Here is a 27,000-nt window from a genome sequence, read left to right on the forward strand (position 1 = left end):
AAGAAGAAGAAAAGAAAAAAAATAAGCTGGACTGACTGGATGGTGGACCGAGGAGATGCAATTTTATCCTTGCATGCAGATGAAAAGGTGCGATGCTCTTCCGCTCTCCTCCTCTCCTGGATTCTGCTCGGTTGTAGACGAGGCTGCACCGACCGAGTTAACCGCCGCTTCTCTCTCTCTGTCTCTCTTTCTCTCTCTCTCTCTCTCTTTCCGACTGCGCTGAGTGGTGCTGATGATGAGAGGAGCCAGATCCAGATGTGACAGTTGGGAGGAGGGGTGGAGAGGCTCTGGGGGATGTGTGCGTCATTTCGCACATGAAACTACAGAACAAGAACGCACCCTATAGACTGTAAAGGGAGGTTCATCATCGGAGCCACTCATGTCGCCTGGTTTACTGCACATAAAACCTGAAAATAAGTTACAAAAAAAAATAGCCTAAAAATTAAATTACATTTAGGCTACCCTAGTTTTTATTTTTATGGTGTAGGCTAAAATATTTTTATAATGCAACCTTGGAAGCCCAATAATAGCCAATATGGTTGAATAATTATGGGCTAGATAGGCTACATGTGTAGAAATAATAACAACAAATGTTTAGCCTAGGCTACAATAAAGCAAGCGTAACGTTGTTCTTTCAATCAACAAACGACTTCTAGATCTAGGCTACAGTTCATTGACAATTGGACAACTCTTTACTTGTGATGGGGATGTTGTAAGCTACAGGCTACACTGATTCAAATATCATTGAAATTATTAATTAAAAGTCAAACAAAGTCGTAATATTAACACCCTACCTCGATAAATTCTAGTTTAGGGGCATGGTTTAGGGGCGCGCAAGTCGAAAAACTGACATTTCCGAGAGAACCTGAAGGCAGTTCGACGTGGTCACGTGGGACGGGACGCGGAAGCTGAACCTTTGTTTTGCTAATCAGTGGCTCAGATGTTAGCTCCGTTAGCCAAGCTTAATTTTATGATATTTACGCTGTCACACGCAAATAACACCCATGGTCAGGTAAGACTAATAGTTTTAAGCGACTCGTTTTTGCAATATACGATATCATTGTACGGACAATGTTCCGTTTAAGGCTCAGGTCGATGCTTTCTTTAGCATCTAGGTTTTTATTTCAGTGACAAATTAATACATTTGATCGATTTTAGTGCGGATTTATTAGCTGCCATACACTGTAACATGGATTGAGCTACTTTACAAATTGAAACAAACACAAACCTACACAGCATCACAGTGCGTGTGTGTCCCAGCAATAATCACGTGAGAGTCAAATGATGCCGATTTGGTCCAGAGGTAGTTAAAAGCTAAGACACTGGCTAGAGATAACGCTATGAGAGTTACACAACCAGAGTTATTATTCTGGTTGTGGGTTTTGCATCAAGTAGCTGACCATTTTATCGAATTGACGATTGTTACTCCAGTCATCACTAACCAGGTCAAAGTTTGATTTGCTGCTACAGTGTCATACTGACCCCGTGATCGATAATGAACTACCATGGTAAAGATCAGAGCTTGACTATATGACACACATACACTTTCTTGTTGTTGATAATACACTTTGTACCTGTCGTTTTGGTTGTCTTTAGGATGACCCAGAAGCACTGCCTGGAGGGCCAGGTTTACTCAGTGCCTCTCATCCAGCCGGACCTGAGGAGAGAGGAAGCAGTTTTTCAGATAGCTGACGCATTGGTCTACCTGGAGACCATCTCTACGGATATTTTCAATAGGCAAGCCCCTTATATTTGACATTTTACTTGATAAATATATTATAAGATGTATTGTGTATATATACCTATTAGCACTCATGATCCTGTTCAGTGTTTTAGAGGTCCAGATACTTTAGTCACAGCAGGGCTGTTTTTCTTTTTCGGATGCATTTATAATTTTTTGGTTAAATAAAGTTTAGAATGTCAAAAGTGATTGAAATAATTTATTTATTGTTTTCAACATGCAGTATGTTATTTACTGGAGGTGTTGACATGACACTTGATCCACTGAGGCCCCAAAAATACACTTTTAAACCGCAATAAAAGAGGTTACTATCACAGCATTTGCTACAAGTATTTCTGTCCGTAAAAACTATTTGTCATATTAAATCGATTGCACAGTCTATTACATATGGGATGCATCTTCTATTGTAGAGCATGTACTCCTGTATGGCAACCTAACAACAGGAAGTGTCTCCTTTTAGTCCATGGAAAGAGATACATTTCATAGAGAAATGTTTGCCAATGTAACCTTTTGAAGGATGATGTGTTCATAATGAAACAATTGATATTAAATGATTATTAATAGAATTAATTTTTGGGATTCAACACCCTGGGATTCAACACCCTGCAGAGTCTATATATATATATATATATATATATATATATATATATATATATATATATATATATATATATACACATCGTGTATAATGTGTGTATGTCATTATTCACCTGTGTGTGTGTGTGTGTACCAGGGTGTCTGACAGTGTAGAGAGGAACCGCCGGCAGCTGCAGAGCGTCACTGACCGGATCAGACTGGCTCAGGCCCGGGTCGACAAGATCAAAGGCAGTAAAAAGGCCACCAAGGTAACGCAGCGACATTACTTTGGAACGACGCAGCTTCACGCATGGCACCTAAGATGCACCAATAGAAACAAAACAAGGTCCTTGAAAACAATATTCAACCCTGCTGTGTCTTGCTTTTTCTTCTGTGTGTCTGTAGGTTTTCTCCAGCGCAAAGTACCCAGCCCCAGATCGGCTTCAGGATTACTCGTCAATCTTTACCGAGGCCACAGACCCCTCCTCTCAAATCCGCCCCCGACGCAGGATCCAGAATAAACTCCGACCCTTTGACGAGAAGGCCTTGCAGGTGAGCAACATGCATTCGGATGCTTACACGATGGAGTCTTGACTGCAGCGCCTAACGTTCATGCAACAATAAAGATGTGACCTGCTTGTTAAGAGGAAATGTTCCACCACCACTGCCATGAAGCCCACAAGCCTTTTGTGCTTTAACGTATATAACAGAGAAGAATGTGTTTGCCTGACGCTGTTGAAACGGGCATGAAAGGCGGAATGATTCCTTTTTTATTTCCATGAACCTTTTTATCTTACTGCTGAGAATAATGACACAGAACTCGCTCCCGGTCATACGAGGACAGGAGGGCTCCGAGCTGAAGTCTCATCTCCTAATATTTCATGTAGAGGGTCCACAGTCGGCACACTTATATTAACCTGCCAATATTTCGAGACACAGTCCCACGGCCACTTCAAGTAATCCAAGGCCTTTTTTTTCAAGTACTCTGGCATATGGAGGGAGGAGGATGAGCAGTGTGATACCCTAGATAATTGATATATATGAATATATATTTAAATATTTAAACCTCCACCTCACTCTGCCAATCTATAGGCAGCCATATTTCAATGCCCACTATATGCTGTGGCTTTCACCAGTGATATAGGTGAATGCAAGAGACACTCAATCGATGTACGTTCCAGCAGCCCCTTCTGGAGCTGTGAGTGATGACCGAGGAAAGAATGAAATCACTGATAGGAGAAGCCGTAAAGTTCCTTGGCTCAGATATCCAGTAGGAGCTGGAAGTGTGTAGAATGCTTCTCCTTCTCGTTGGGAAGCAGCCAGTAGTGTTGATGGGAGCATCTGAGGTCTCCTGGATGCCTCCCTGAGGTTGTATTACACATCGTGTGTGTGGGGCTGCCGCATCAGGGAAGGACTTCTGGGCTGTTTGGTTGCGTCACTCGAACGTTTAAGTTTTTAAACCAAACAGGGTTCAACATAACTTTTTTTTCCTACTGGCCCGCCGGGCCAGTGGATCTGAGTTTTACTGGCCCCTTGTATATTTTCACTGGCCCTGCACACACTTTTTTTTTTTCATAATTTAGTGTCAATAATTATAATACCTGTATTAGAAAAATAAAGAAAGATAACCAGATCTAAAGGGAATATCTATACTGTAACAGTATAGATATTCCCTTTGGTTATTTTTATTTTAGTTAATTATATGAAATGTTGATATTGCTCATACACATAATATAAAACCAGGCAAACATATTGAATTAGAAGCCTACAACTGAAAGTATGTTGAAAGAGTCGGCCAGTATTTTAAAGTCCAGTAGTTTGATTTTATGATTTTTGATTGTTTTTATTCTTGAATTTGGGCAGTTTAATGAATAGTTCACCTGCAGAAGTCATGTTCAAACATAAAAAAAAAATAAGAGATGAAGGTCTGATCATTCTTTGTGGTGTGGTAGGCTGTTTTTTACTTTCTCTATATGCATTAGGGATGTGAAAGTGTGGACCGAATGACCGGTTTTCCACTTGCGCTCAAGTTGACTTTAAAAATAGAATAGAAATACGAAAATCAGGGGGTTATGCCGTTTTTTTAATGGGATATTTCACCGTGTATGTGAGTTCACGTCTGGTCGTGAGCGCGCTGCAGGAGTGTCACTTCTCCATGAAGTGTCAGCTTCACATTAAGAGTCCGGTGTGGGACCATTTTTTCAAACTATTGATAAAAAACAATGCAGTGCAAAATATGCAGCATAAGTTAAACGCTCGTCTGAGACTATGACGTTAAATCACCTTAGAAACACACAATGCGTTCGTCCGATCACAGCAGCGTTTCACCGTGTGATCTCGCCAGCGAGTGAGCCGCCGCGCAGATGAACTGTGGTTTGTGGCTAAATTAATAACCGGGGATATTCTCCCCGTTAGCGATTTCAATGGGAAAGACTTCCGCGATTTGATTGAATGTCTCGAGCCTGAAAACACAGTGCCAAACTGCGCGACTATAGGAACTGTACAGTGAGCGGAGTCCCTCCGTTCGTTTCTGTCTACAACCGACACAATCACCGGAGACGCATTCACAGCGTTTAAATAACGCCTCTCATTTGTATTACCATTGGGGCTTGTATGCAAATACTGTAACATTACGGTGGCAGATAAAGGAAAAGCGCAGTTATCACTTTCTGCACCTCAACCTCTGCTGTGGGAAGAAAGAAAGGGGGCAAAGCAAGTCGATTGATTTGTCGACTCGCAGGCGGACGGTAGGCAGCTCTGCCAACGGAGCGAGAGTGCACCCGCTTCTTGCTCCACCTGTCAAAACGCCCACGCATCGGTTGTCCATTAAAAAATATATTTTATATTAGGTTTATTATATTGAGTCTTAAATAAACACTGCTTTCATTACGACTCTCAACGCGCATTTCAATGAACCATGATAGTCTACAAAAAAGGTAGTCTACAAAAAGATACTGAACTGTGATTGGCCAGTCACTGGCCCGGGCGGGACAGTGACTGGCCAATCAACTTGCCCTGCATATGATTTTACTGGCCCCGGGCCATCGGGCTATACGTTATGTCGAACCCTGCCAAATTTGACTTTAAACTGCAGCTCCCGATGCTAGGTGGATCTTGTCACATGGCGTGATAATTATATTAGGGCCAGGTTTCTCTGATCATATCTAAATACTCATGCATAATCATATGTTATCATTATTTGACCTGCTCTGGATGCAATCAACCTCTTACAACAATAAATATTATGAGTGGAAAGACAAGGAGACACAGGCTGGCTTTAAAGTATCTGCACTGCTGGCACACTTTCTTCTATTTTGTTGTCACTACTGTTGGTATAATATTCATCAAGCCAGCGCAGGTTATTTCACAGGTCTAAAGAAAAGATCAGAGCATTGTGTCTTTTTGTGTTTGATTGAGATGTAAAAAGGATGTGAAAACAACAAGTCGAACAGTGTGTGATAGTGTCGCGTGTGTGTGTGTGTGTGTGTGTGTGTGTGTGTGTGTGTGTGTGTGTGTGTGTGTGTTTGTGTGTGCGAGTTCTCGGCTCAGCACGAGCTCATGCATTATTTATATTGAGAACCACAGTTTTTTCCTTTAGCATCTTAGGAAACTTTTATGAAAACCAGAATATTTTCTGCTGCGTGGGCTTGGTCTTGCAAGTGTGTTGTTTTTTCAGTCTGAGCGTGTGTATGTATGTGTGTGTGAGTTTGTCAGAGCGAGCAGGGGAAAAGGGGAACACTGCTGGCAATTTTCCCTGTTGCAGAAATGCATTATTCAATATCTTCCCCAAGAAGCAGCGTCCCCGGCCATATTATTCGGTATTGCTGTGTTTGTGTGCGTCTGAGTGCAGGAGCACTTTGGTGGCATTTTTGTTTTGTGTTATTCAAGATTTAGCTGACATTCCATTGATCTCCCTCTCACTTTGTGTCTGTGTGTCTCCCTTCTCAGGAGAAGTTGATGTATTTCCCAGTGTGCGTGAGCAAAAAGAAGAAGTCTGAGGATGAGACGGAAGAGGGGCTGGGCAGTCTGCCACGGAACATCTCATCTGTCAGCTCCCTGTTGCTCTTTAATACTACAGAGAACCTGTGAGTCCACACACACAAACACAGATGCTAACTGTAAACACTCATTACATTTACATCTCATCTTCACATCTTTGTGTGCTTTTGAAGATACAAGAAGTACGTGTTCCTCGATCCCCTGGCGGGAGCAGTGACGAAGACACACACAACACTAGAGACAGAAAAAGAAGAGAAGCCGTTCGACGCACCGCTGTCCATTGCACAGAGAGAGCAACTGGACCGACAGGTGCCTCAAACACACCATTTTCCAAAACAAAACTAGCCTGGAAATCCAGACCTGCCACTAGGCGCTGGCAAATTAAATTTGCTGCGCCTGTTGGTCTGGACACTCTCCATTGAAGCTCATTTAATATGTCAAGGAATCCTGAGCTACCAATCAAATCGTTCTTTCTGATATGGGTGGGCCAGAGCCCTATTTATTGTGCTCTGGGGCGGATGTAACCGGATGATGAGAGTGCTGTGCACCACGCGCCGCAGAAGCCGTGACAGTAAACAGAGATGGCTGTGGATATTTAGTTTTAGTTTGAGACGGCTTTCGCCTCGACACTTAGCGATTTGGAAGACGGCACTCAAATCTTTCATTAGCAAGTAAGAGGAATGTTCTGTTTTGCCGACCGACCACGCCAAAAGATTAATTTAACAGTTAACCTGCTGTTCGCTAAACGAACGGGGCTTAATATGTCACCTTGTTCATTGATCTGATTAGTCGTAGTGCTATCCAATTGCGTGCAGTGGCATTTGAAATGCACGAGTAGGAGCCGCCCCTTGAGTTGGAAAGGTCTATTGATCGTGGCCAGACCCTCTATCGTTCTAGATGTGGGTCTGGATTTCCAGGCTAAAACAAAACACATTGTAGATTAGATTTTTTATTTTACATGTAGGATTGTTAATGACACAGTTCATGATTAATCTATATCTTCTTTTTCTCTCTTAACAGACAGCAGAGTCCTATTTTTATGTGCCAGACCTGGGCCAGGTGCCCGAAATAGACGTGCCGTCCTACCTGCCCGACCTGCCGGGCATCGCAGACGACCTGTCCTACAGCGCAGACCTGGGGCCTGGCTTTGCCCCGTCCGGACCCACGCACAACATCCCCGAGCTGCCCTCATTCTGTGAGGAGAGCAACGCGCCTGGTACACACACTCACACACACTTTTTAACCCCTCGTTGTAGTTCACCTCGACACTGTACAGTAGTTTTTCTAAGCTGATGTACACTGTTTCATCTCTGTGTTTTCAGGACCTTTGCTCCAACCTGATGTTCCTCCTCCTCCTCCTCCTCCTCCCCCTCCTGAACCTGTCATGGCCCCCACTGTTCCTGCTGGAGCTCCTCCTCCTCCTCCTCCTCCTCCACCACCACCACCACCTCCTGCTGACAGCACCACACAAGCCTCTCGAGCGGCAACTTCAGGTTTGTCTTGTGCATGCAATTCAGAAAGCTTGTGCTGGCTGGACACTACTAGTGCATCTCATTGAATACAAAAAGTGGAACTCTCGTATATTCTAGATTCATTACCTAACGTATAAAGTGAAAGAGCCTTTTTTTGTTTTGATGATGGAAAAATCCAGCATTTTAAAATATTAAATAATATTTACTCTCTTAGATTACACAAACATAAGTGAAGTGAATGTGCGTGAACCCAAATTGAACTCACTTGTCCCCCCCCTGTCTGCAGGCCCTGTGTCTGGCGCCCCCAGCGAGGTGGCTGAGCCGTCAGACGGCCGCGCCAGCCTCCTGGAGTCCATCCGCAACGCCGGAGGCATCGGCAAAGCCAAGTTACGCGACATTAAAGAGCGCAAGATGGAGAAGAAGAAACAGAAGGAGCAAGAGCAAGGTGTCACATTATTTTAGCATGGATGCTGTTCCGCTCATGTTTTATTAACCGCTACACGGTGCAGCTTTAACGACAATGAGAAAGTCATGCAATCAAAGCAGAGCGTGACCGGTCCCTGGGTAGACTTCACCCATGAGTATATGCAACATGTCAGGATGTGCGCATGCATAAACTGTATTTCATATGTTAATCATCACAGTCCACCACACAAGGGGGCTTTATGAATGCCTGCCTCATTAAGAGGTTGACTTGGTTACAGACATATTTTAACTTGTGCCTGCCAACACCTAACATTTCATTTCAAGAGAAAGCTGCTCCTATCCACTCACTAGATGCACATTCTTCTTGTAATGACGTGCTCCACTTTGAAGAGTAGCACTTTGGAAAGATTTAAACCGTTTGGCTGCTCCAATTACTAATTAAAGTAAAGTACTGATTGTGTTTATTTTTGGAAGAGTTTGGATAATTTAGTTACTGCCTGTCTTTGTCTCTCAGCAGTGGCAGCGGCATCTAGTGGGGGAGACTTCATGTCGGATCTCTTCAATAAACTTGCAATGCGAAGGAAAGGTGAGGATCCCCTTTGATGTCAAATGAGGTGAGAAAAAAAAATGAATTGGGTAAATCTAATGTGTCCTGTCCCCCCTCTCCAGGCATATCTGGTAAAGGTCCAGCAGGTGGGGAGTCAGGTGAAACTGCCGCTGATACCGGCGGTGCATTTGCCAGAATGTCTGATGTCATCCCACCACTTCCTGCCCCGCACATGACAACAGATGATGCTGACTGGGAAGCATAACCCGACATTTAACGAGCGGGCGAGGAAGAGCTTTCAATAGCCACTGGATAACACATTGTACAAAAGACTTCCAAGTTCCCCCCCCCCTTTCACAATTAATATTCTAAAAAGCGATCCCACTAACCGAACATTTTCAGTGTAAAATGAGCAATAATTGGCTTCATAATGATTCTAAGTGCTTTGTTTTTGTTTTTTTAAATCAGTTGAATGAACCATCAGTGAAACCTACAATTATGAAAGTTTTTATTTATAAACATATTTGCTGTAAAAACACACATTTTAATTAACATAATGTTACATTAAACAAGCGGAAATTAGGAGCACTCACTGAAATCATGGAACCATTTCACTAACATCTCTCCATTAAATAAAAGTAATTTTTGCATTACATAACGCTTTACATTGAATGCTTTAAATAATTAATAGCATCTTCAATGGGTGAATCAGTAGCATGGAGCCAGAGCTGTGCTGTAAGCTGCTTCAGTGATTCATTTTCACACACACTAAATGAAAAAGTAATGGAGGCTGTGTTTTCCTTCCAACATAGACTGTAAAAGTAAAGATGTTGCAGGACAGTTACACTTGCATCAATCTCATGAGGTCTCCTTTGGCCTTTGTCTTGAGTGTGACATCAATCACTTGTTTATTTTATCTACATTTCTGATGTTTCAACCAACACAGAACAAGTAACAGACAAGATGAGAATTGAAATATAAAATATAGACAGAAAAGAAAACTGCTTCCCTGGCTTCAAATGATAAAGAATGTAAATATTAAGCAGCATAAATCATACATTTTTTAAATAATTACAACACATTCAATATGGGTTGCAGGTTTTCTTGACTCTGGTCTTGTTCTTCAGCTTGTAAAGTTGGGGAAACGTCAGTTGAGACTACACCTGCTTATGCTTTTTCTCCAGGAAGAACTTGGAAGAAAGCAGAACATACAGGCAACCAACATATGAATAAGTTTTTCTATTTAAAAGTGTGGATACATGAATGCACTTGTACTTTCTTACCTTGCGTAAGGCAGCAAAAGCAGAGCCAAAGGTTGCGTGCGTGCTGGTGCGTTCTCTGATCCACGTGGGGAGTTTAGAGAGCGTTGCTGGTCGCGCGTAACGCCGGTCGCACAGCACCACGGAGGAATAGTCGCCGCGGTGACGGATAGCTCTTCCTTTAAGGGCAGAAAAACATATAAGGAAATGATCATACCATCTTACCTCCTATTGAACGAATACTTATTTTTGTTCCTTTTATTGTATCTGTTGTCATTTTGCATCATTACCTATGGATTGATTGACAGCCTTCATGCAGAGGTTTTCCACAAGTGCTTGGCCAGGGCTCCTCCCTCCACTGTGTGTCTTGAAAAAAAAAAAAATTGTGAAGAGCTTCATTTCAAGGCTCACACGCTTTGATACTGTACTTGTTGATACAGTGAAGATGTTTTAGATAGTTAAAAGGTGGAGTAAGCTATTCTCAAGAATGCCTTTTGTCACAGCCTAGGCTCTGTAAACTGGCCTGTTGCTAGCTATGGTGGGCTCTCTATATTTACATCCCTTTTTTATACATACCAGTTTACAGAGCCTAGGCTGTGTATTGACACCAGATTTCAGGTGAGCATGAGAAGATATTCACAAATTTTGACAAAAATAGTTTTATTAATAGGCATTCTCAATAATCGCAGACTTAACCTTTAAAGAGTCTCACCAGGTGTTTGTCCAGATAGGCCATCTTCTCCTGCAGCTCTGGGGATTTGATGTTGGGATATGGCATTCCCACCATTACCACACACCTGTAGATAAACATTTAGTATTACATATTATGGCGGTATAGAACTGGTGCTCCTAACCCCCCCCCCCCCTCACACACACACACACACACACACACCTGCCCAGTTCATCGGAGAAATTGATGCCCTCGCTCATTTTCCCTCCGACCACAGAGAACAGCAACGCCCCTGTGAGTCCTCCGCCATCCAGAGCACACCTCTGACAAACAGGAAAAGAGATGTTCAAACACATGTATGAGTCAAAGGCAGAGGCAGGCGTCATAATGGACACAGAAATGCGCTTGAAGAGAACTGATGTTTTTCGCAGTGACGGTTTTTACCTGTATACAGCGGGAAAACTCACTCAGCACCTGCTCCACCTGGTTGGCTTTCTTTGGCTCCTGGAAGATCTAAGAGAGGAATTGTGAGAGCTTAAAAAGACTGTCAGGACAATTCTTCTTCACTCTTATGAACCATTTTCCTAAAATAAGGAAATCTTTTCAGGTGGTCAGCTCATTTCATTAAGAAATGGTTTAGCACAAGCACCTTCTTCTTGTTAGCCAGACGAGCCAGCGCGCCGCTCGCCTCCCAGTGGGAAACAATCCGCTTTGAGTACTCATAAGAAGGGAAGAAACACACGACCCCGCCCGGGACCACGTTACATATGTTAGAGAGGATGCGTCCCGTCTCGTCCATCTGTCAAACCAAAACGAGCATGAAATTTCACTTTGGTATTACATCAAGAACCTTAAGTGCAGTACTGTGTGTATTTCTGTGTGTGTCTGCGTGTTACCATTGTTGGAGTGACTCTGTTATGGAAGGTAAAATCCAGCTCCTGACCAGATGGACCGCTGCACAGGACGAGGGGAAGAATGTTCTCGGGAGGAATTACATGACCTACAGACAAAAGTTCATTTTCTTGATTAAAAAAAAAAAGAGGACAAAACAAACATCTAAAATAATGTTACATAGTCAATTAATAACACTTGGTTCCTTCAGTATTCCATATCGAGTACATTTCAAGTGTTGATGTGATAACCCCAAGGGAAACTTTGTGCTGAATAAGAACCAAATTCCTTGCGATTTGTGCTTTTGTCAAGTATTACATTATTCATCATCAGACATTTCTACAAAAAGACATTCTGATGAACACCACTGTTTAGTTCATAAAGAGATAAGAGTCTTTAAGTCCTGCGGTGTTGTAAAAAAATGGGCCACTCACCACAGGAGAACTCAGCGATGCGCTCCTGTCCCACTCCAGCAGAAAACAGCAGCTCTTGTTTGAAGTCTGAAACCTAACAAAACAACGTCTCTTTTGTAATGATAAACTCACACGCTAACAGCTTATTTATTATGCATCTATTTTGTGTTGATCTAAAATAGCGCACAGGCTGCATGGTTCCTCCCGCGATGATGACTGCCTTGCACTCCTTCAGCACCTTGGCAAAGTGCACCGCTGGATTCAACAGCAGGAACTTGACACTGCTCTCCGACAAAGTACCTGGATGTAAAATAAAAAGGGATTCATTTTGTTTTTAACACCGATTTCATTGCTGTTCTTTCAATTATTATTATTATTATTATTATTTATTTATTTATTTTTAATGGTAGGCTACCTTGTCTGTGCACCACCACTCTGCCGTCAGCGTTGCTGTTGGTTAGAGCCATGAAGAAACCCTCCACCTGCATCATGGGAGAGGCAGACAGCACTTTCTCTGCCTCTGCAGACCCCTGCTGGTCCACGGAGGGAACTTCACACACAAATGGAAGCAGACAGAACAGATCAATCCCAATGAACAACAATCAGAAGAATGGCTGGATGTGAAGGCCATGGCAACGGTGTGAAGAGATCAATAATGTCTGCAAATTCAGTCTGCTCATAATGTCTTGTTCAAGCAACATGCTAGTTTTCCAGGTTGATAACCAACAAAATGCGTGATACTTAATTATAATAATTCCTCTTATTCCACTTTACAAACAAGGAAATGTGGGAGATTTCTATGATTGTAGTTAAATCGCTGGTATGGTCTGCAGTAGCGTCTAGTCAGTGTAAAGCTGATGTAAAATGTGTATTCAGTGGAAAGTGAAATTTTAATATAGGGCGACTGTGGCTCAGGTGGTTAAGTGGGTCGGCCAACGATCCAAGGGTTGGCGGTTCGATCCCCACCTAGCCACCTGTGTCATGGTCATTGTGTCCTTGGGCAAGACACTTCACCCACCTTCACCGTGCCTTGTGTGAATGTATATGATTGTTGTGTGTTTGAGGTGGTGGTCGGAGGGGCCGATGGCGCAGAATGGCAGCCTCGCTTCCGTCAGTCTGCCCCAGGGCAGCTGTGGCTACTATCGTAGTTTACCACCATCAGTATGACTGTGTGTGAATTAATGGAACCTGGAACCCTGTAAAGCGCTTTGAGTGCCTTGAAAAGCGCTATATAAATCCAATCCATTATTATTATTATTATAATTTAAAGTAAAACAATTTTGTACAACAATTTTTTTCCGCCAGATTATCTCAAAAAATGGTTTCCATCTCCTAAAAAAAATTACTATTTTAAGTTTGTGGGTGCAAAAAAAAAAGCACATCAGCCCTCTGACCTGGCGCTGTGCTCTGTAGTGTTTGAAGGTAGCGGTTTAAGCCCTCCGTACGTCGGTTCTCCTTGTTGGAGCCAGCCTGAGTGTGCAGACTCACACCCGAGCCCACGTACTTCTCCACAAAGCCGCCCAGCTGCAGGGAGAAGTCACGTGCGGTTAGTTATTCTAGTTGATTTTGGAAGCTGGACAGTATTGACATGTGGGAGGCAATGCATTCACTTGGGGCACTTACTTTTCTGCTGACCATGCTCTTCTCAAAGTATCTCTGTAACTGAAGTGGGAATGATGATAAAAAGAATCAAGGGCTGCAGCTGAGGATGAAGAGTTCATGTGGAGGTTGTGATTTGGAGCAGCATAATAACTACAGTACCTTGAACAAGTTGATGTTGTCGATCTGAGCCTTGAAGAGGAAGTTGTTAATGGTAAGCATTTCACTTCCTTGAAGATAAAGAAACAATGGCTGGTGAGCAGTTTCCGCTTTAGATAGTGTTATCAGTGTGCGTTTCTGTGTATATTATTGACTGACCTGTTTGTGTAGTCTGGCTCTGTGGATTCTGCCCCACCTTACCTGCCAAGCCAGGAGGATTTACATTCAAAATCGTTAACAGAAAGAAGTGTCATATGTGCCCCACCATGTCCAGCAATTTCCTCTCCTGAACCCATCGTTGTAGACTGGAAGTGATCAATCACGAAGAAACCAATTCCACACACTCACCTCCCAGCACCCGGACCAGCCCCTCAATCACGAACAGTATCTGTTTGATGTACATCAGGTTCTTTGCCTTCAGCCTGCTCCTGTTTTTGTAGAAATGTTACCCATCAAGACTCAGGAGGGTAACACAAAATTAAACGTGTGTGAATGACTGCACTGAGTTAGTCCTGTGTTTTAGCGTGTAACCTACTCACTTGTAGCGGTCAGTGTACTGACTGAGCTGAGAGTGGGCACGGCAAAGCTGGAAAAGATTCACACTTTAAGCACGTTGACAGGGAACATGCATAATGTCATCTTTTATTATTGTTTTGCGACGTCACGTGGTGATGTGCTCATGAATGTGTGAACCTGTAATCCATTGAGCTCTGCACTGTGAATACAGGAGAGTGTGTCGCTGAGGTTGTGAGCTTCATCTATGATCAGCACCTGTTAAACAAAAAAGTATTTAAAAAAGTTGTCAATGATATGTCAAATGAATTCTACTGCTCAACTTTTTGAATTACAGGTGCTCAAACCCACAGTCATACAGGTCGTGTCTTTACATTTTTGCAATATTGTATGCATTAAAGGTTTTTGTTATTAGTTCAGAAAAATCAATGATGGAGATAGGCAAAATGTATCACAAATAACATCTAATCCTACCTGTCCTTTCAGCTGGACTCCTGCTGCCCTCCTTGTAGCTTCATGAAGCACCATCTGATAGGGCAACACCACCAACTGTGCAGACACAATAAACAGCGCATACAAAAAAAATGACAGTAAAAGTTCAATCTGATTTTCTTTCTTTCTTTTTTTTAGTCAATGAAAACCGAAAAAAAAAAAAAAAAAAACTTTGTGAAATCAAATGTGACAGAAAAAACAGGATGAAGAGAACACAGTGTTACCTGTGCAGCTGGGACAGCCAGGCGCGTGGAGTAGTAAGGACATGACTTCGCCTCTCTTCCCAACTTCAGCAGCTGCTCAATGTCATGAACGCTCCCCAGAATGTCATCCCTCATCTGCTGCTGCGCCCCAGCTTTGTTATAGGGACACACACTCTTTGCTGGGCCGCGCTTACGTTTAACACCCTCTTCCTGAGTCCGCTTCTCTACAAAATGTAAAAACAAGGCAAAGTTTGTTCTGGTTTCTAGGATTAATATCATTCATACAGCATTACTGTTGCATCATGATTGTGTCATCTGTGTGAAGTTTAAGGTCTGTAACTAATTTTTTCTTTTGGCCATGACAATCTTGATAAAAAGTGACATCCTGAGGTTAGCTGGAAATGTTCCCTGAAAATCAGTAGTTCTAGAGCTGGTCAGTTTGAGGGGTTCTCACCATGTTTGTTTTTCTGCATCTCCAAGCAGCAGTCATTAATGCGCTGGATGCTGCCAAGCCGTCGCACCTCCTCGTTGATACACATATTCTGGAAAGACAGACAGTTTTATTGGGGATATATTCAAATGTCATGATAAAAAAAAATCTGATTTTCACTAATCAGAATCAGAAAAGGAGTACATCCAGGTATGTTCACATATACAATACATTATGAAACACAATAGTTCCTGGCAGCATATTAATTTGTTATGTGACACATGCTTTTAGCAACATGCACTATAATATTTTGATTACATTCTCAAATCTTTTTTATTCAAATTTTTGCAACTATCTTTAATTTTTAGAAAATACAAAAAACAGTGACACATTTTTATAATACACATGCTTTCATCTGTTGACTTTTTCACTGCACCAGCCTTTAGTAAAGTGCTAATACATATTTGATGATATAATTACATTAATTATTGTTGTATAACATTGTACTGTACTGTAAAATATCAGCCAATAGTGACATTTAATAAATTCCAGAGCCCAAGTTAATGCCTGAAAGTGTCTTGTGTTATCCATCCAACAGTCCAAAACCGAAAAAGATTCAATTCACTATACAGAAGACCAAGGAGAAATTGCAGTTTTGATAAAAAAAATATGTTTATAGTAAAATCTAATAATTATCAAAAAAATTGTTGTAATTTGATTTTCTGTTGATCGACTAGATGATTAATCAACCTAATGTCTCAGTTTTACATATAACTGTTCTTTAATAAACAATGCTTAATTCCCCAAACACATACTTAGCAGCCCCATTGAGATGTTGTAAATGTCAGAGTTAAGCTGATAATTACTCAGAGGAATGAAAAACTGTCTCAGAGGGAAAATGCCAGAAAAAAAGATACCGGTAATTAAAGCTAAGTAAACTCTTGTTAATGAACAGAGTGAAAATAAGATGAATAAAGCATATCTTATGTTGGCTCCAAATGATGCCTAGGATAAGGAATGGGGGTAAAGGTCATAATGCAAACGTATTGCTTAAAGGGTAACTAAAAACGCTATATAACTATGCATAATGGATGAGAGTTAACCAAACCCTGACCCTTTTATTCAAAGTCTTTGTCACACAAGTCGTGCGTGTGTGTGTGTGTGTGTGTGTGTGTGTGTGTGTGTTTTTACCTGCCGTGAGCCCAGTGTGACCACGCTGATGTCCTTGCTGAAGGGGCTCTTTTGCACCTCGTGGACGAATTGGGCCAGCTGGGAGTGAGTTCGACTGCAGTAGTAGATCTAAGAACATGCATGTGTATGTAGAGTCAATTCAGGGCTCATGATGTCTGATACCGTTTAACACCAATGGGAAACTCATTCTTACAATGGTACAATGTGAAACGTCTCTCTCTCTCGTCTCTTTCTCACGCACCTTAGCAACATGTTCTTCAACTAGTTCATCGTCCGAATCATACTCAGCGCCAAGAAATCTGAGCACGAGAGTAAACATGAAGTTTAAAGACCATCATTGTCTGCTCATTTTTTTTTAAATATCTCACGTTCACTTCACATTTGATACAAACACGCTTAACCGATTAATGGCCATCCTCACCTGCTCCTGGGCTCGTCATCACTCTCGTATTCTGCGATGATTAGCTCTTCGTCCTCCTGATCTCCTGGCCTCTCAGGTTGATCCTCTTTACTGAGCTTGAGCAACTTGAATGCCTCGTCATCTTCACAGCTCTACAAACACACACAGAATGGTAGGGATTCAACTAACTAGTTATTTTGGGGGGGGACATGTCTATGTCTAATGCTTGTGCTCTTTACGATATAAGATAACTTACTTTTCTTTTCATTGCGTACTTTAGTTGAACGTTGTTTCTAATCATTTCCAATCGTTCTTCCCTCTTCTGTCTTTTCAATTCGTCCTCCTGAAACACACACACAATATAATAACATTCAAAAAGTTAAGCAGACAAAAATTCCCAGAGACCCAACACACCAAGGTCACAACTGAGATCCATTGACATTCTGCATACCTTCAACTTTGACACCAAATCCCGTTCTGCCTTCTTTTGAACAAAATCAGTGATCCAGTCGGGCTCGGCTGAGGAAGTGGCGGCGGAGGACTCAGTGGCAGCAGAAGGGGAAAGAGCTGCTTCTCCTTCCTCCAGCAGAGCAGCTGCCTCCTGTATTCTCTTCTCCTCAATGTCTGTGAGCCAGCTCAGCGCTCCACATATCAAACTCAGAGACTTACCCTGGGTTAAAGCACAATTTAAAAAAAACAACAACAATGAAATGTAAAAGCTTCTGTTTTAATCTATGTTTTACTCATGCACACATACACACCGTTCCAGTTGGACTTTCAAAGATGCCAACTTTGCCCTGATCCAGTGCACTGTACAGGGCTTTCATAAACTGCTCCTGGATGGTATAGGGCTGGTAGGGAAATGGAAATTGGGCCCTGCCATTCTCCATGCTCTTGAACCACCCTGGAAGATCACATAAGGGTTTAACTAGACATAACATTTCAGATGCATTTCATGCAATCGGCCCCTGGCAATTTAACAGGGAACTCAGACGGGTTTGTTCTAGTTACAAACCTCAATTCCTGATTGTGATGTTGTGACTATCTATCACACAGGCTGGCGCAGAATCCTGTTTATGGATTGGATTCTGCTGTTGTGCGTTTCAATCTATTCTTCAAATTCGGACACATTTCTGGTTCAGTTGGCCTCGTTTTACCACCTCAAATTACCACAACGAAGTAAATTATCATTTAACAAAAGAGCTTTTCAGTACGTCTACATGGTATAACAAAGCAGCTGACATCTGCTTTTAAACTAAAAGGATGTTAAACTGTCTTGAAGTGAATTCGTTTAACGCTAGCTGTGTCCCGAAATCATAGCAAAATGTAAGCTAACTAAGTAACTTTCAACCAATCCAAGCAAGCCCTTATTAGCGGAAGTCTTACATCTACAGGGGATCATAATCTTAAGCCTACAGATATAGCTGCCTTATACTTACCAGCAAATATACTTTTAAGGAGTTTGTAATATCCTATGTGTTAATATTTTCAACACACGGCTGTTCAACAAACGCGCCAACAGACAGCAGAGGGGACATCATCTGACCAATAGGGAGCAAGAAAATACAAAGAACGCCTGTTTTAGTGTAAAGCATATCTTACGCGGTCGGTGCTATGTACAGCTTTGTCCAATTTTAGAATTGTTGTTATCCTTTAACAAAAGACGATATGGCTATTACGAGATATCTGCACTAAGCACACTATTAATTATATTTGTGACGAGATATTACATCTGTAAGATAATGCTCTCTGTATGTACACCGCCTTTGCGGGAGGTAAATGTGAGTTATAGGTAACGCCAACAACACGGGTCAATCCGCCTGGATCCTCCTAGAATGTCTGGAAAGTTCTATGCCCGTCTTTAAGAGCCTGTCAGTCGCGAGCGAGGCAACGTGGACCTGAAGCAGCTCCACTCAAAGCTCATATTCTGTACGGAGACAAGTGTGACTGGTGCACACAGCGATAGTCAGCTCAGCCAGTTGGAAGTTATAAAGCGTATTTGTTTACAAGGCTTTGGCCGTCGGTAGTTCGTTAGCTAGCGTTACCGTTTTCATCTTGCTGCCTGCTGCACTCACTCAGCGTGCTTTGACATAGTACTTAGCTTTAGCTACCACCACCACCACCACTACTACTATTAGCCTGTGAATTGTAGTGCAGTTCAGAGTAGGAGCGTGCTAAATGAAAATGACAGCAGAAGAGCAGACAAGTGAAGGACAACACACCATCCCAATGGAGGGAGAAGACATCACACCAAAGAAAGATGGAGGTGTTTTGAAGGTAAATGATGGGGGTTGTTGGTACTATGTATTAATCCAGGCAGCTCAGAGGTAGCTGGCTGCTTTTTGTTTACTCATTCGTTAAGGCTAACGTTAGCTGTTGATGTTAGCCATAGGCTATCGCGTGCACTGTCAATTAGATAAATACATATATAAAAACAGCTAAAGCAAGCTAACTAGCATGCTGACAACACCGTATCGCTATTTCTCGTTTCCTGTCATTGGTTTCATAGCTGACTTATCGTTTGGGTGTCAACAACGTGGTTAATCAATTACCAATTTCAACCGTCCACGTTTTTAGGAGGCTCCTGAGATGGACCAAACTTAAAACCTATTAATGCCGATAGTGGCATTTGATATTTTTGCATACACAGGCGCGCGCGCACATACGCACAGTCGGAGGGGTTTGAATGAGCCGTTACAGCTTACATTCACGGAAAAGGGTTTGCCAGCTTTACCTCTTGGGATGCAGTTAGTACCTGAATGCAGGACACACATGTGTGGAGCTGGCTTTAAATGTCTGATGCAGAGATGCCTTTATTTTATTAAAATGTTTTAATAAACACTGTTTTTTTAATACATACTCTTCTTGGTGTCTGATTTTCCAGCTTGTGAAAAGGGAAGGCACAGGCACTGAGCTGCCCATGACTGGGGACAAAGTGTTTGTGCATTATGTGGGCACACTTCTGGATGGCACCCATTTCGACTCAAGCAGAGACCGAGGAGAGAAGTTTTCCTTCGAGTTGGGAAAAGGTTGGCTTTGTGTCTTATATTAATGTGAAAAAATCGCCTGCCATAGTTGAACAAATGCACAGTGTTGGTAACCAGTCTTCTCTGTGTTTAGGCCAAGTCATAAAGGCATGGGACATTGGTGTAGCAACCATGAAATTGGGGGAGTTGTCTCAGCTCATCTGTAAGCCAGAGTATGCCTATGGATCAGCAGGCAGCCCACCCAAGATACCCCCCAATGCCACTCTTGTTTTTGAGGTGAGCACCAGTGATTTACATTTTTATTTTTTAGTATACCTAAACTGTATTCCTAAGTTTATAGTGGAAATGCACTGAGCCTTTATATTTTATTATTTCACACGTCTCTACACTTGTAGGTGGAGCTGTTTGAATTTCGAGGCGAGGACATAACTGAGGGTGAGGATGGAGGAATCATCCGTCGCATTATCACTAAAGGGGAGGGATATTCCAAGCCGAATGAAGGTGCAGCTGTTGAAGGTACACGCATCCAGACACAACTCTCTCTTTGGTAAATTGAAATTAAATTGACCTGCTAATAAAGGGATATCATTTTTAATTTACTTTAACATTAAGTAGTAACACATCTTTATGCAATGTAGCAGTGATTAGTACATCTACTTTTAGGTTCTGTAAGCAGTGAGCAGAGATCTCATTTGAAGCGCAAACTAACCGAGGCATTTCCCTCCTTTCAGTAACTGTTGAGGGGTCCTGTGAGGGACGCGTGTTCGACCAACGGGAGTTGAAGTTTGAGATTGGAGATGGAGAGGGTCTTGGTTTTCCAGCTGGAGTGGAGAAAGCTATCATGGCTATGGAGCAGGGAGAGGAGGCACTCTTCCATATGAAGCCTAAGTATGATCACAAGACAAATACTATGTATACTAGTATGGTAATAGGCAGTGTTTTTAGGTTTTTGTTCTATCAGATCATTTGTGTGTGTAGTTGTATCTCAAAGTGAACTGTTATTTAATAACAGACGGTCCTATTGCTGTGTGTGAGGAAATTAAATACCTCGGTCATGTCATATCCGATGACTGGACGGATGACAAGGACCTCTACCGACAGCGCTGTAAAATGTATTCTCAAGCTAACATGCTTATAAGGAAGTTTTCTATGTTAAATGTTCTCTGTTTGTAACCTACATCACACCATTGTATACTGCTCAATTGTGGTCTAATTATAAGAAAAAGAGTATGCAGAGGCTCAAGGTAGCATACAATTCTATGAGGTTGCTACTTCGTGTCCCTAGGTGGCATAGTGCCAGTCAATTATTTGCGTCCACTGGAGTGCCAACCTGTGAGGCACTCTTAAGACAACTGATGTTTAGTTGTATGTGTCGCCTGGACAAGTCAGATAATCACTTAATTGAAGCCCTAGTCAGCCCTCTGAAAAGCTGCTACAGATATACGTCTAGGTTAAGACGGCATTGGTGCAATAGCATGTATATCCTATAGGCCTATATGTAATTTATTAATTTCTATGTCTTTTTATCTCCTTTTTAAACTGTATGATGTGTTATATGGACCTGTGTCTGCAATAAAAGCTTTATTATTATTTACAAATAATTTCCTCACTTTAATTAGCCTACACTGGTAAATATTAATATGTACTGAAGGAAGGGAGTAAGGTTTGTTCAACTACATCTGGCAATAAAACGGTACCATTAAAAAGATAAAAATAAAAAATGGATACAAAGACTGTAATTCGTCCCACACAATAGGCTACAATCTTTTGAAGGAAATGTAAGCCCACAACTATACGGTTTACTAAAAAATAGTAATTTCATACTGTTTTTAGGTTGAACTGCTACCGTTTATGGAACATGTATGTCCCACATTTGAGATAACTAATAATAAGTATCTTTGGATTTGTAGGTATGGCTTTAAGGATTCTGGAAATACCAAGTATAACATCCCTGGCGGAGCAACTCTGCAATACAAAATCAAGCTCAGCGCCTTTGAGAAGGTAAACGGATCATGGTTCTGCACTTCCCAATTCCTAGACTTGAGTTGGTCAGTTACACGTCAGTTGTGTACAGTGACGGTTTCCCCTAAATGAGCAAAATTAATCTGTTATGTCTTCAGGCCAAGGAATCATGGGAGATGAACACGCTAGAGAAGCTGGAACAGAGCAGCATCGTCAAAGAGAAGGGAACACAGTATTTTAAGGTTGGCAGGAGGCTGTTTACAAAGCACATGGCTATAAAGAGAATTTTTTTTAGACTGATTTTAATACCTCTTGTCATGTTTTCTTGTGCACCCTTTTAATATGCTTTAGGAGGGAAAATACAAGCAGGCGTCAGTGCAGTACAAAAGGATCGTGTCATGGCTGGAAAAAGAAACTGGTTTGTCGGAGGAGGACGAGAAGAAAGCGAAATCCTTGCGGCTGGCTGCTCATCTGAACTTGGCCATGTGCTTCCTGAAAGTACAGGAGCCAAACCAAGCCTTTGAAAACTGTGAAAAGGTATTCAATATTCATTCTTTATCTGTAAGGTAGACTAACATTTCTTGACGATGCATTGGATATTTAGCAAGTTAAGCCGCTTGTCCACCAAAACTAAAAGGTTAATATGGCTCATTGTTGACTGCATTTCCAGCGCTGCCTTAAGTCCCAGGCAGGTTTTGCAAATCAGGACGACGACAAATGGAAAAGCATCTGCACTGCATGTCATTTTATGATCCATTTAAATAATGTTGAGTTTCGACAGAAGTCAATATGCCTTACTGTGTATACAAATATATATTGCGCAGATAAACACTTGTGGAAGGTTTTCTTTTGAAAAACACCCCAGAATTGTTGAAACTTTGCGAATGTGGCTGGTATTATGTCAATATGACGGTCAACAAAATAGTTTCTGTTTATTTTAGCAGAGAACCAAAGCTATCCGACAAAAAAATAAAAATAAAATGCGAGACTACTGAGCTGAAGTTTTGCTTCACTGCCTCTTTTATGCAGTCTATGGTCACTGCTGCTGACTGGCTTTGTGGCACGGAGGACGTTCAGGTTGTGCTGTTGCTGATTACTAGCCTGGAAATCCAGACCTGCCACTAGGCGCTGGCAAATTAAATTTGCTGCGCCTGTTGGTCTGGACACTCTCCATTGAAGCTCATTAAATATGTCAAGAAATCCTATACTACGTTTCAATTGGTTCCATCTGATATGGGCGGGCCAGAGCCCTATGTATGGTGCTCAGGGGCAGATGTAACCGGATGACGATAGTGCTGTGCGTGCACAGTTGAAGACGTGATAGTTAACATCAAAGATGGCTGCGGATATGTTGTTTGAGTTTGAGACAGCTTTGGCCTCGACCCTTTACGATTTGGAAGACGGCACTCCAATCTTTCATTAGCAAGTAAGAGGAATGTTCTGTTTTGCTGACAGACCACGGCAAAAGTTTAATTTAACAGATAATCCCGCTGGTCACTAAACGAACAAGGCTTAATATGTCACCTTGTTCATTGCTCTGATTGGTTGTAGTGCTATCCAATTGTGTGCAGTGGCATTTGAAATGCACGTGTAGGCTAGCTGATCACTCTTTATTATATCGCAATTGATTGAATCCACATATAAAAGGAGACGATCGCTATTAGCAAAAGCGGAGTTTTAAACATGGTGGGTGAAATGCTGCGAGAAGGCTACTCAACCAATCAGAATTCTTTAATACTGCGATCACGCCCCCAAAGCTCCTGAACCTTACTAAAGTACTACCAACCCGAGCAGGATCTTTTTCGAGTGTAACTCGATTTAGACCCTGGTCCCTGCGGCCGCACAAAGTTCCTCCAAGGGTTCTTCTTCCCTGGGGAAAGTTCCTTCAGTTGAAAAGGGGTTTTGGAGACTTTTTTGGTGCTGAAGTAAAAAGTCCCCTGATGTTTATGTTGAGTATAGTTTGTACAAATGTCTGCTTTATGGATAAACTGCTTTGCTATAATTGCTTATTAATTTACATCGTCAAATGATGAAAGTATTTCATTATAATATTTTCAATATATAATAGGCTCTGGAGTTGGATGCATCCAATGAGAAGGCTCTGTTCCGAAGGGGAGAGGCACTGTTTGGTATGAAGGAGTTTGACAGAGCGAGAGATGACTTCCAACAAGTTGTTCAACTGTATCCTGCCAACAAGGCTGCCAAGACCCAGGTATCATGCACCGTATCTTTTAAAAGATATTTCTTTTTTTGTATGATTTTTATAGATTTTAGATGATTAAGTTGGTTACACATCCAAAAAGTGCTCATAAAGATAAACAAATATGTCCCTTTTTTATACAGTTAAGAGTCAGTTCATTTTATTTATTGTGCTATCATCCAAAATTAAACATGCACATGATGTTCTCTAAGATATATTAAAATGTTTGGCATGAGATGACTTGGCAGATAAACTGTTGCTGTTGCATTGACTTGCTGGTTTTGGAATCTACCAGATGTCGGTACTAAGTAGTACAAACTTGTGAAAAGCCAAATTTAAAACTATTCCTAATGAACCTTTGAGTTCATATCAGATTGACTTTAAATAATGATAAATGTATTTGGTGAGGGAAAAATCTGAAAGCATTCATTGCATTGTACAGTGTGTATACATTGCTCTACAATAGTCTGATCTTAAAAAAAATAAAAAGTTGTCTGACCTCTACTTCTTTTTAAATCCTGCCAGGTTGTTATTTGTCAGAAACGCATCAAGGAGCAGCACGAGAAGGACAAACGCATCTACGCCAACATGTTCCAGAAATTTGCAGAGAGGGATTCAAAGGTGAAGGGATTGTGTTTTCTACAACCGCCATAAGAGGGTGGAATAAGCATGTTTTTAGACTGACTGAAAAGTGGTGGATAAAAGATTGCTGATTTGGATTGTTGGTTTGTCTCTCCCCATGGACAGAAAGAAGCCGGGGAGGTGGTGAAGGATGGGAGCAATGACGACGATGAGATGGATCTGGAGAACGGAGAAAAGGAAGCTGCGAGCGAAGCAAAGGCGTAGTTGAATATGTGGTTCTTATGGTTCATCTGTACTTCAGACTTTTGTACCTTCAGCCATTTGTGTTTATGGTGTGACTGTGTGTGTGTGTGTGTGTGTGTGTGTGTGTGTGTGTGTGTGTGAAAGAGAGAACGAGCGTGTCTACATAGCACTGACTTTGAGCGCGTCTTCTCTGGCTTTCTTTGTGACTTTTTGGCTTTGGCGGCTTGCTGAGCGGGTGGGGCTTCCCTTAGCTGATGGCACTGTGGGATGTGGTTTTTATTAACTAATTACGTCTCATAACCCTCTGACCCCTTTCAACCCAAAGCTTTGAACTGTGCATGTGTTTTCACAGTGTTTTGGGTAGAGAGAAAAAATGACATCATGTGTTAAGTGCATCATTTTATACCCTCACCCGTCAAGGGCTAGACCATTTACCTTGCACTACCCTCTGTCCTGAGCCCCTCCTCACGTTTTATGCTATCCATCCCTCCAACCTCCTCTCATGGGCCTACTGATCAACTTTTCTGGAGTTTTTATTTTTTCTTGTTGGCTGTGTGCATAGATGTAGTGTCTCTGAATGTTAGAGTGCCTGTGTCCCAAAGTACGTATGTAGCAGCACTGTGGCTAGGTGGAGTAATAAGCCTGGAATAGCTGTCGGTCTTCTCTCTCTCTCTCAATCTAAAGACGGAGCGCCGTACAGCCCCAGGGTACAGGACTGTTCACCTTTTGCTTTGGAAACTATTGACTTTGTACTTCTTTTCCAGTGTTGTGCTTGTGATTTCTGTATTGCTCTCTAAAACAAAATGATGAATACAACCAATTACTTAACTGGAATTATGTGCATTTTAAAGCAGCCAGAAAATATATTCAATTAGCTTCTCATGGACTCACTCAAGTAATAAACATTTAAGTCTTAGTCTTAATTAACTGTAAAAAGTACATGTATGAAAACATGCATATGGCTCATCGGATTAAGGCTGTTAAGGACGGTACGCTAGAGGAAGATGTGTACTTGTTTATTTTAGTCGACAGCACCTTTTTAGAGTGGGGCAGAAACTGAATTAGGGAGCTAATTTAGACAGGGCTGTGTGTTGAGTTTATATGTCTGTTGAAGAATCACTGCTTGATCTGCCCTGACAGAAGGAAATAATAAAAGATAGCTACTATTCCACTACGTGTGATGTTCTTGACTGTTACATCTGTTCCTCAGTTTCCAGTTAGCATGCAGTCTGTCGTGGAAATTGAAACGTCTGCCATTTAGAGTTATAGAGCTATAAAATGTGTGGTTGTCACGATCGGTGCTATGCATTGAGTGCCTTGAGTGGTAAAATAAATGTATTAATTTAGCACTGCACTCGCCTCTCCTTATTTACAGCGATTCAAAAGAACAGCATTCAGGTCTGACACTGTCCCGTAATGAAGAATAGCCTGTGTGTGATTATCTCTGACAAATGTGGTCTAAAAAAAAGGGGAAAGGATGTTATATCCTACTACATTCATATCCAAGTTAATGTCTTACTGATTAATAATAATAACCTCACATTACAAACAGATTAATTCATTGAGAGCAAGAACAAGTTGCGAATATCGCTCCATAAGAGTATTTTATCTGTATCGATAACTGAATGCAGCTTAATGCTTCAGTTCTGATTCTCAGGTAGATACAGTATGACTTTTATTTTATTTTTTTTACTTTTTTGGTTGACACAAAGTGTGAGACTTTAACTTTGGAAATCTATAATAATACAGTAGATGTTACAGATTTGTCTGTGAGTATGTTGACAGTTGTCTTAAATGCAACTGCAACAGTCATTGGCAGAACTTCTGGATACATTTTTAATTTTTTTGTTCTGTTTGCTTACTTGACACTAGATAAAGCACCAGAGTGGACTCACAATCAATGCTCAGACATACCATACAAGGTGCATCAACATTTACAAAGGTGTTTTCAAGTTGACTTTGGACAAAACGCAACAATAAAAATATGTTTTAATTGTATTTTGTTTGCAAGGACCCCCTCGAAAACGAGATGGTTTCATCTCAAG

The 27,000-nt window shown here is 41.6% G+C and overlaps 3 protein-coding genes across 3 annotated transcripts; 2 read left to right on the forward strand and 1 right to left on the reverse strand.

The window, feature by feature from the left end:
- The first annotated feature begins 889 nt into the window (after window positions 1-889).
- Window positions 890-9,397, forward strand: wash1 (WAS protein family homolog 1). Its single transcript, XM_080028283.1, has 11 exons — window positions 890-1,012; window positions 1,597-1,737; window positions 2,475-2,586; window positions 2,723-2,869; window positions 6,266-6,402; window positions 6,490-6,625; window positions 7,337-7,532; window positions 7,639-7,809; window positions 8,075-8,233; window positions 8,729-8,800; window positions 8,884-9,397. Exons 1-11 carry the CDS (start codon window positions 1,005-1,007, stop codon window positions 9,024-9,026), a joined length of 1,422 nt encoding a protein of 473 aa, XP_079884409.1. The 5' UTR covers window positions 890-1,004; the 3' UTR covers window positions 9,027-9,397.
- Window positions 9,398-9,555: 158 nt separating this feature from the next.
- ddx11 (DEAD/H (Asp-Glu-Ala-Asp/His) box helicase 11) lies at window positions 9,556-17,871 on the reverse strand (the record flags this gene model as incomplete). Its single annotated transcript, XM_080028282.1, has 27 exons — window positions 9,556-9,951; window positions 10,045-10,199; window positions 10,311-10,386; window positions 10,733-10,817; window positions 10,913-11,013; window positions 11,135-11,203; window positions 11,340-11,489; window positions 11,587-11,690; window positions 12,016-12,088; window positions 12,182-12,294; window positions 12,410-12,544; window positions 13,389-13,518; window positions 13,618-13,656; window positions 13,756-13,823; window positions 13,912-13,953; window positions 14,101-14,180; window positions 14,292-14,338; window positions 14,446-14,523; window positions 14,740-14,814; window positions 14,982-15,184; window positions 15,415-15,502; window positions 16,582-16,689; window positions 16,823-16,880; window positions 17,003-17,133; window positions 17,238-17,324; window positions 17,433-17,651; window positions 17,743-17,871. The coding sequence occupies 27 exons, from the start codon at window positions 17,869-17,871 to the stop codon at window positions 9,919-9,921; spliced, it is 2,676 nt and encodes an 891-aa protein (XP_079884408.1). The 3' UTR covers window positions 9,556-9,918.
- Window positions 17,872-18,824: 953 nt separating this feature from the next.
- On the forward strand, window positions 18,825-26,126 carry fkbp4 (FKBP prolyl isomerase 4). Its single transcript, XM_080027631.1, has 11 exons — window positions 18,825-19,258; window positions 19,866-20,010; window positions 20,102-20,244; window positions 20,364-20,484; window positions 20,700-20,856; window positions 21,879-21,969; window positions 22,089-22,172; window positions 22,282-22,467; window positions 23,999-24,142; window positions 24,656-24,751; window positions 24,878-26,126. The coding sequence occupies exons 1-11, from the start codon at window positions 19,160-19,162 to the stop codon at window positions 24,974-24,976; spliced, it is 1,365 nt and encodes a 454-aa protein (XP_079883757.1). The 5' UTR covers window positions 18,825-19,159; the 3' UTR covers window positions 24,977-26,126.
- The last annotated feature ends 874 nt before the right edge of the window (window positions 26,127-27,000 follow it).

The sequence above is a fragment of the Ammodytes marinus genome (genome assembly GCF_949987685.1).
Source record: "Ammodytes marinus genome assembly, chromosome: 5".
Lineage (NCBI taxonomy): Eukaryota > Metazoa > Chordata > Actinopteri > Uranoscopiformes > Ammodytidae > Ammodytes > Ammodytes marinus.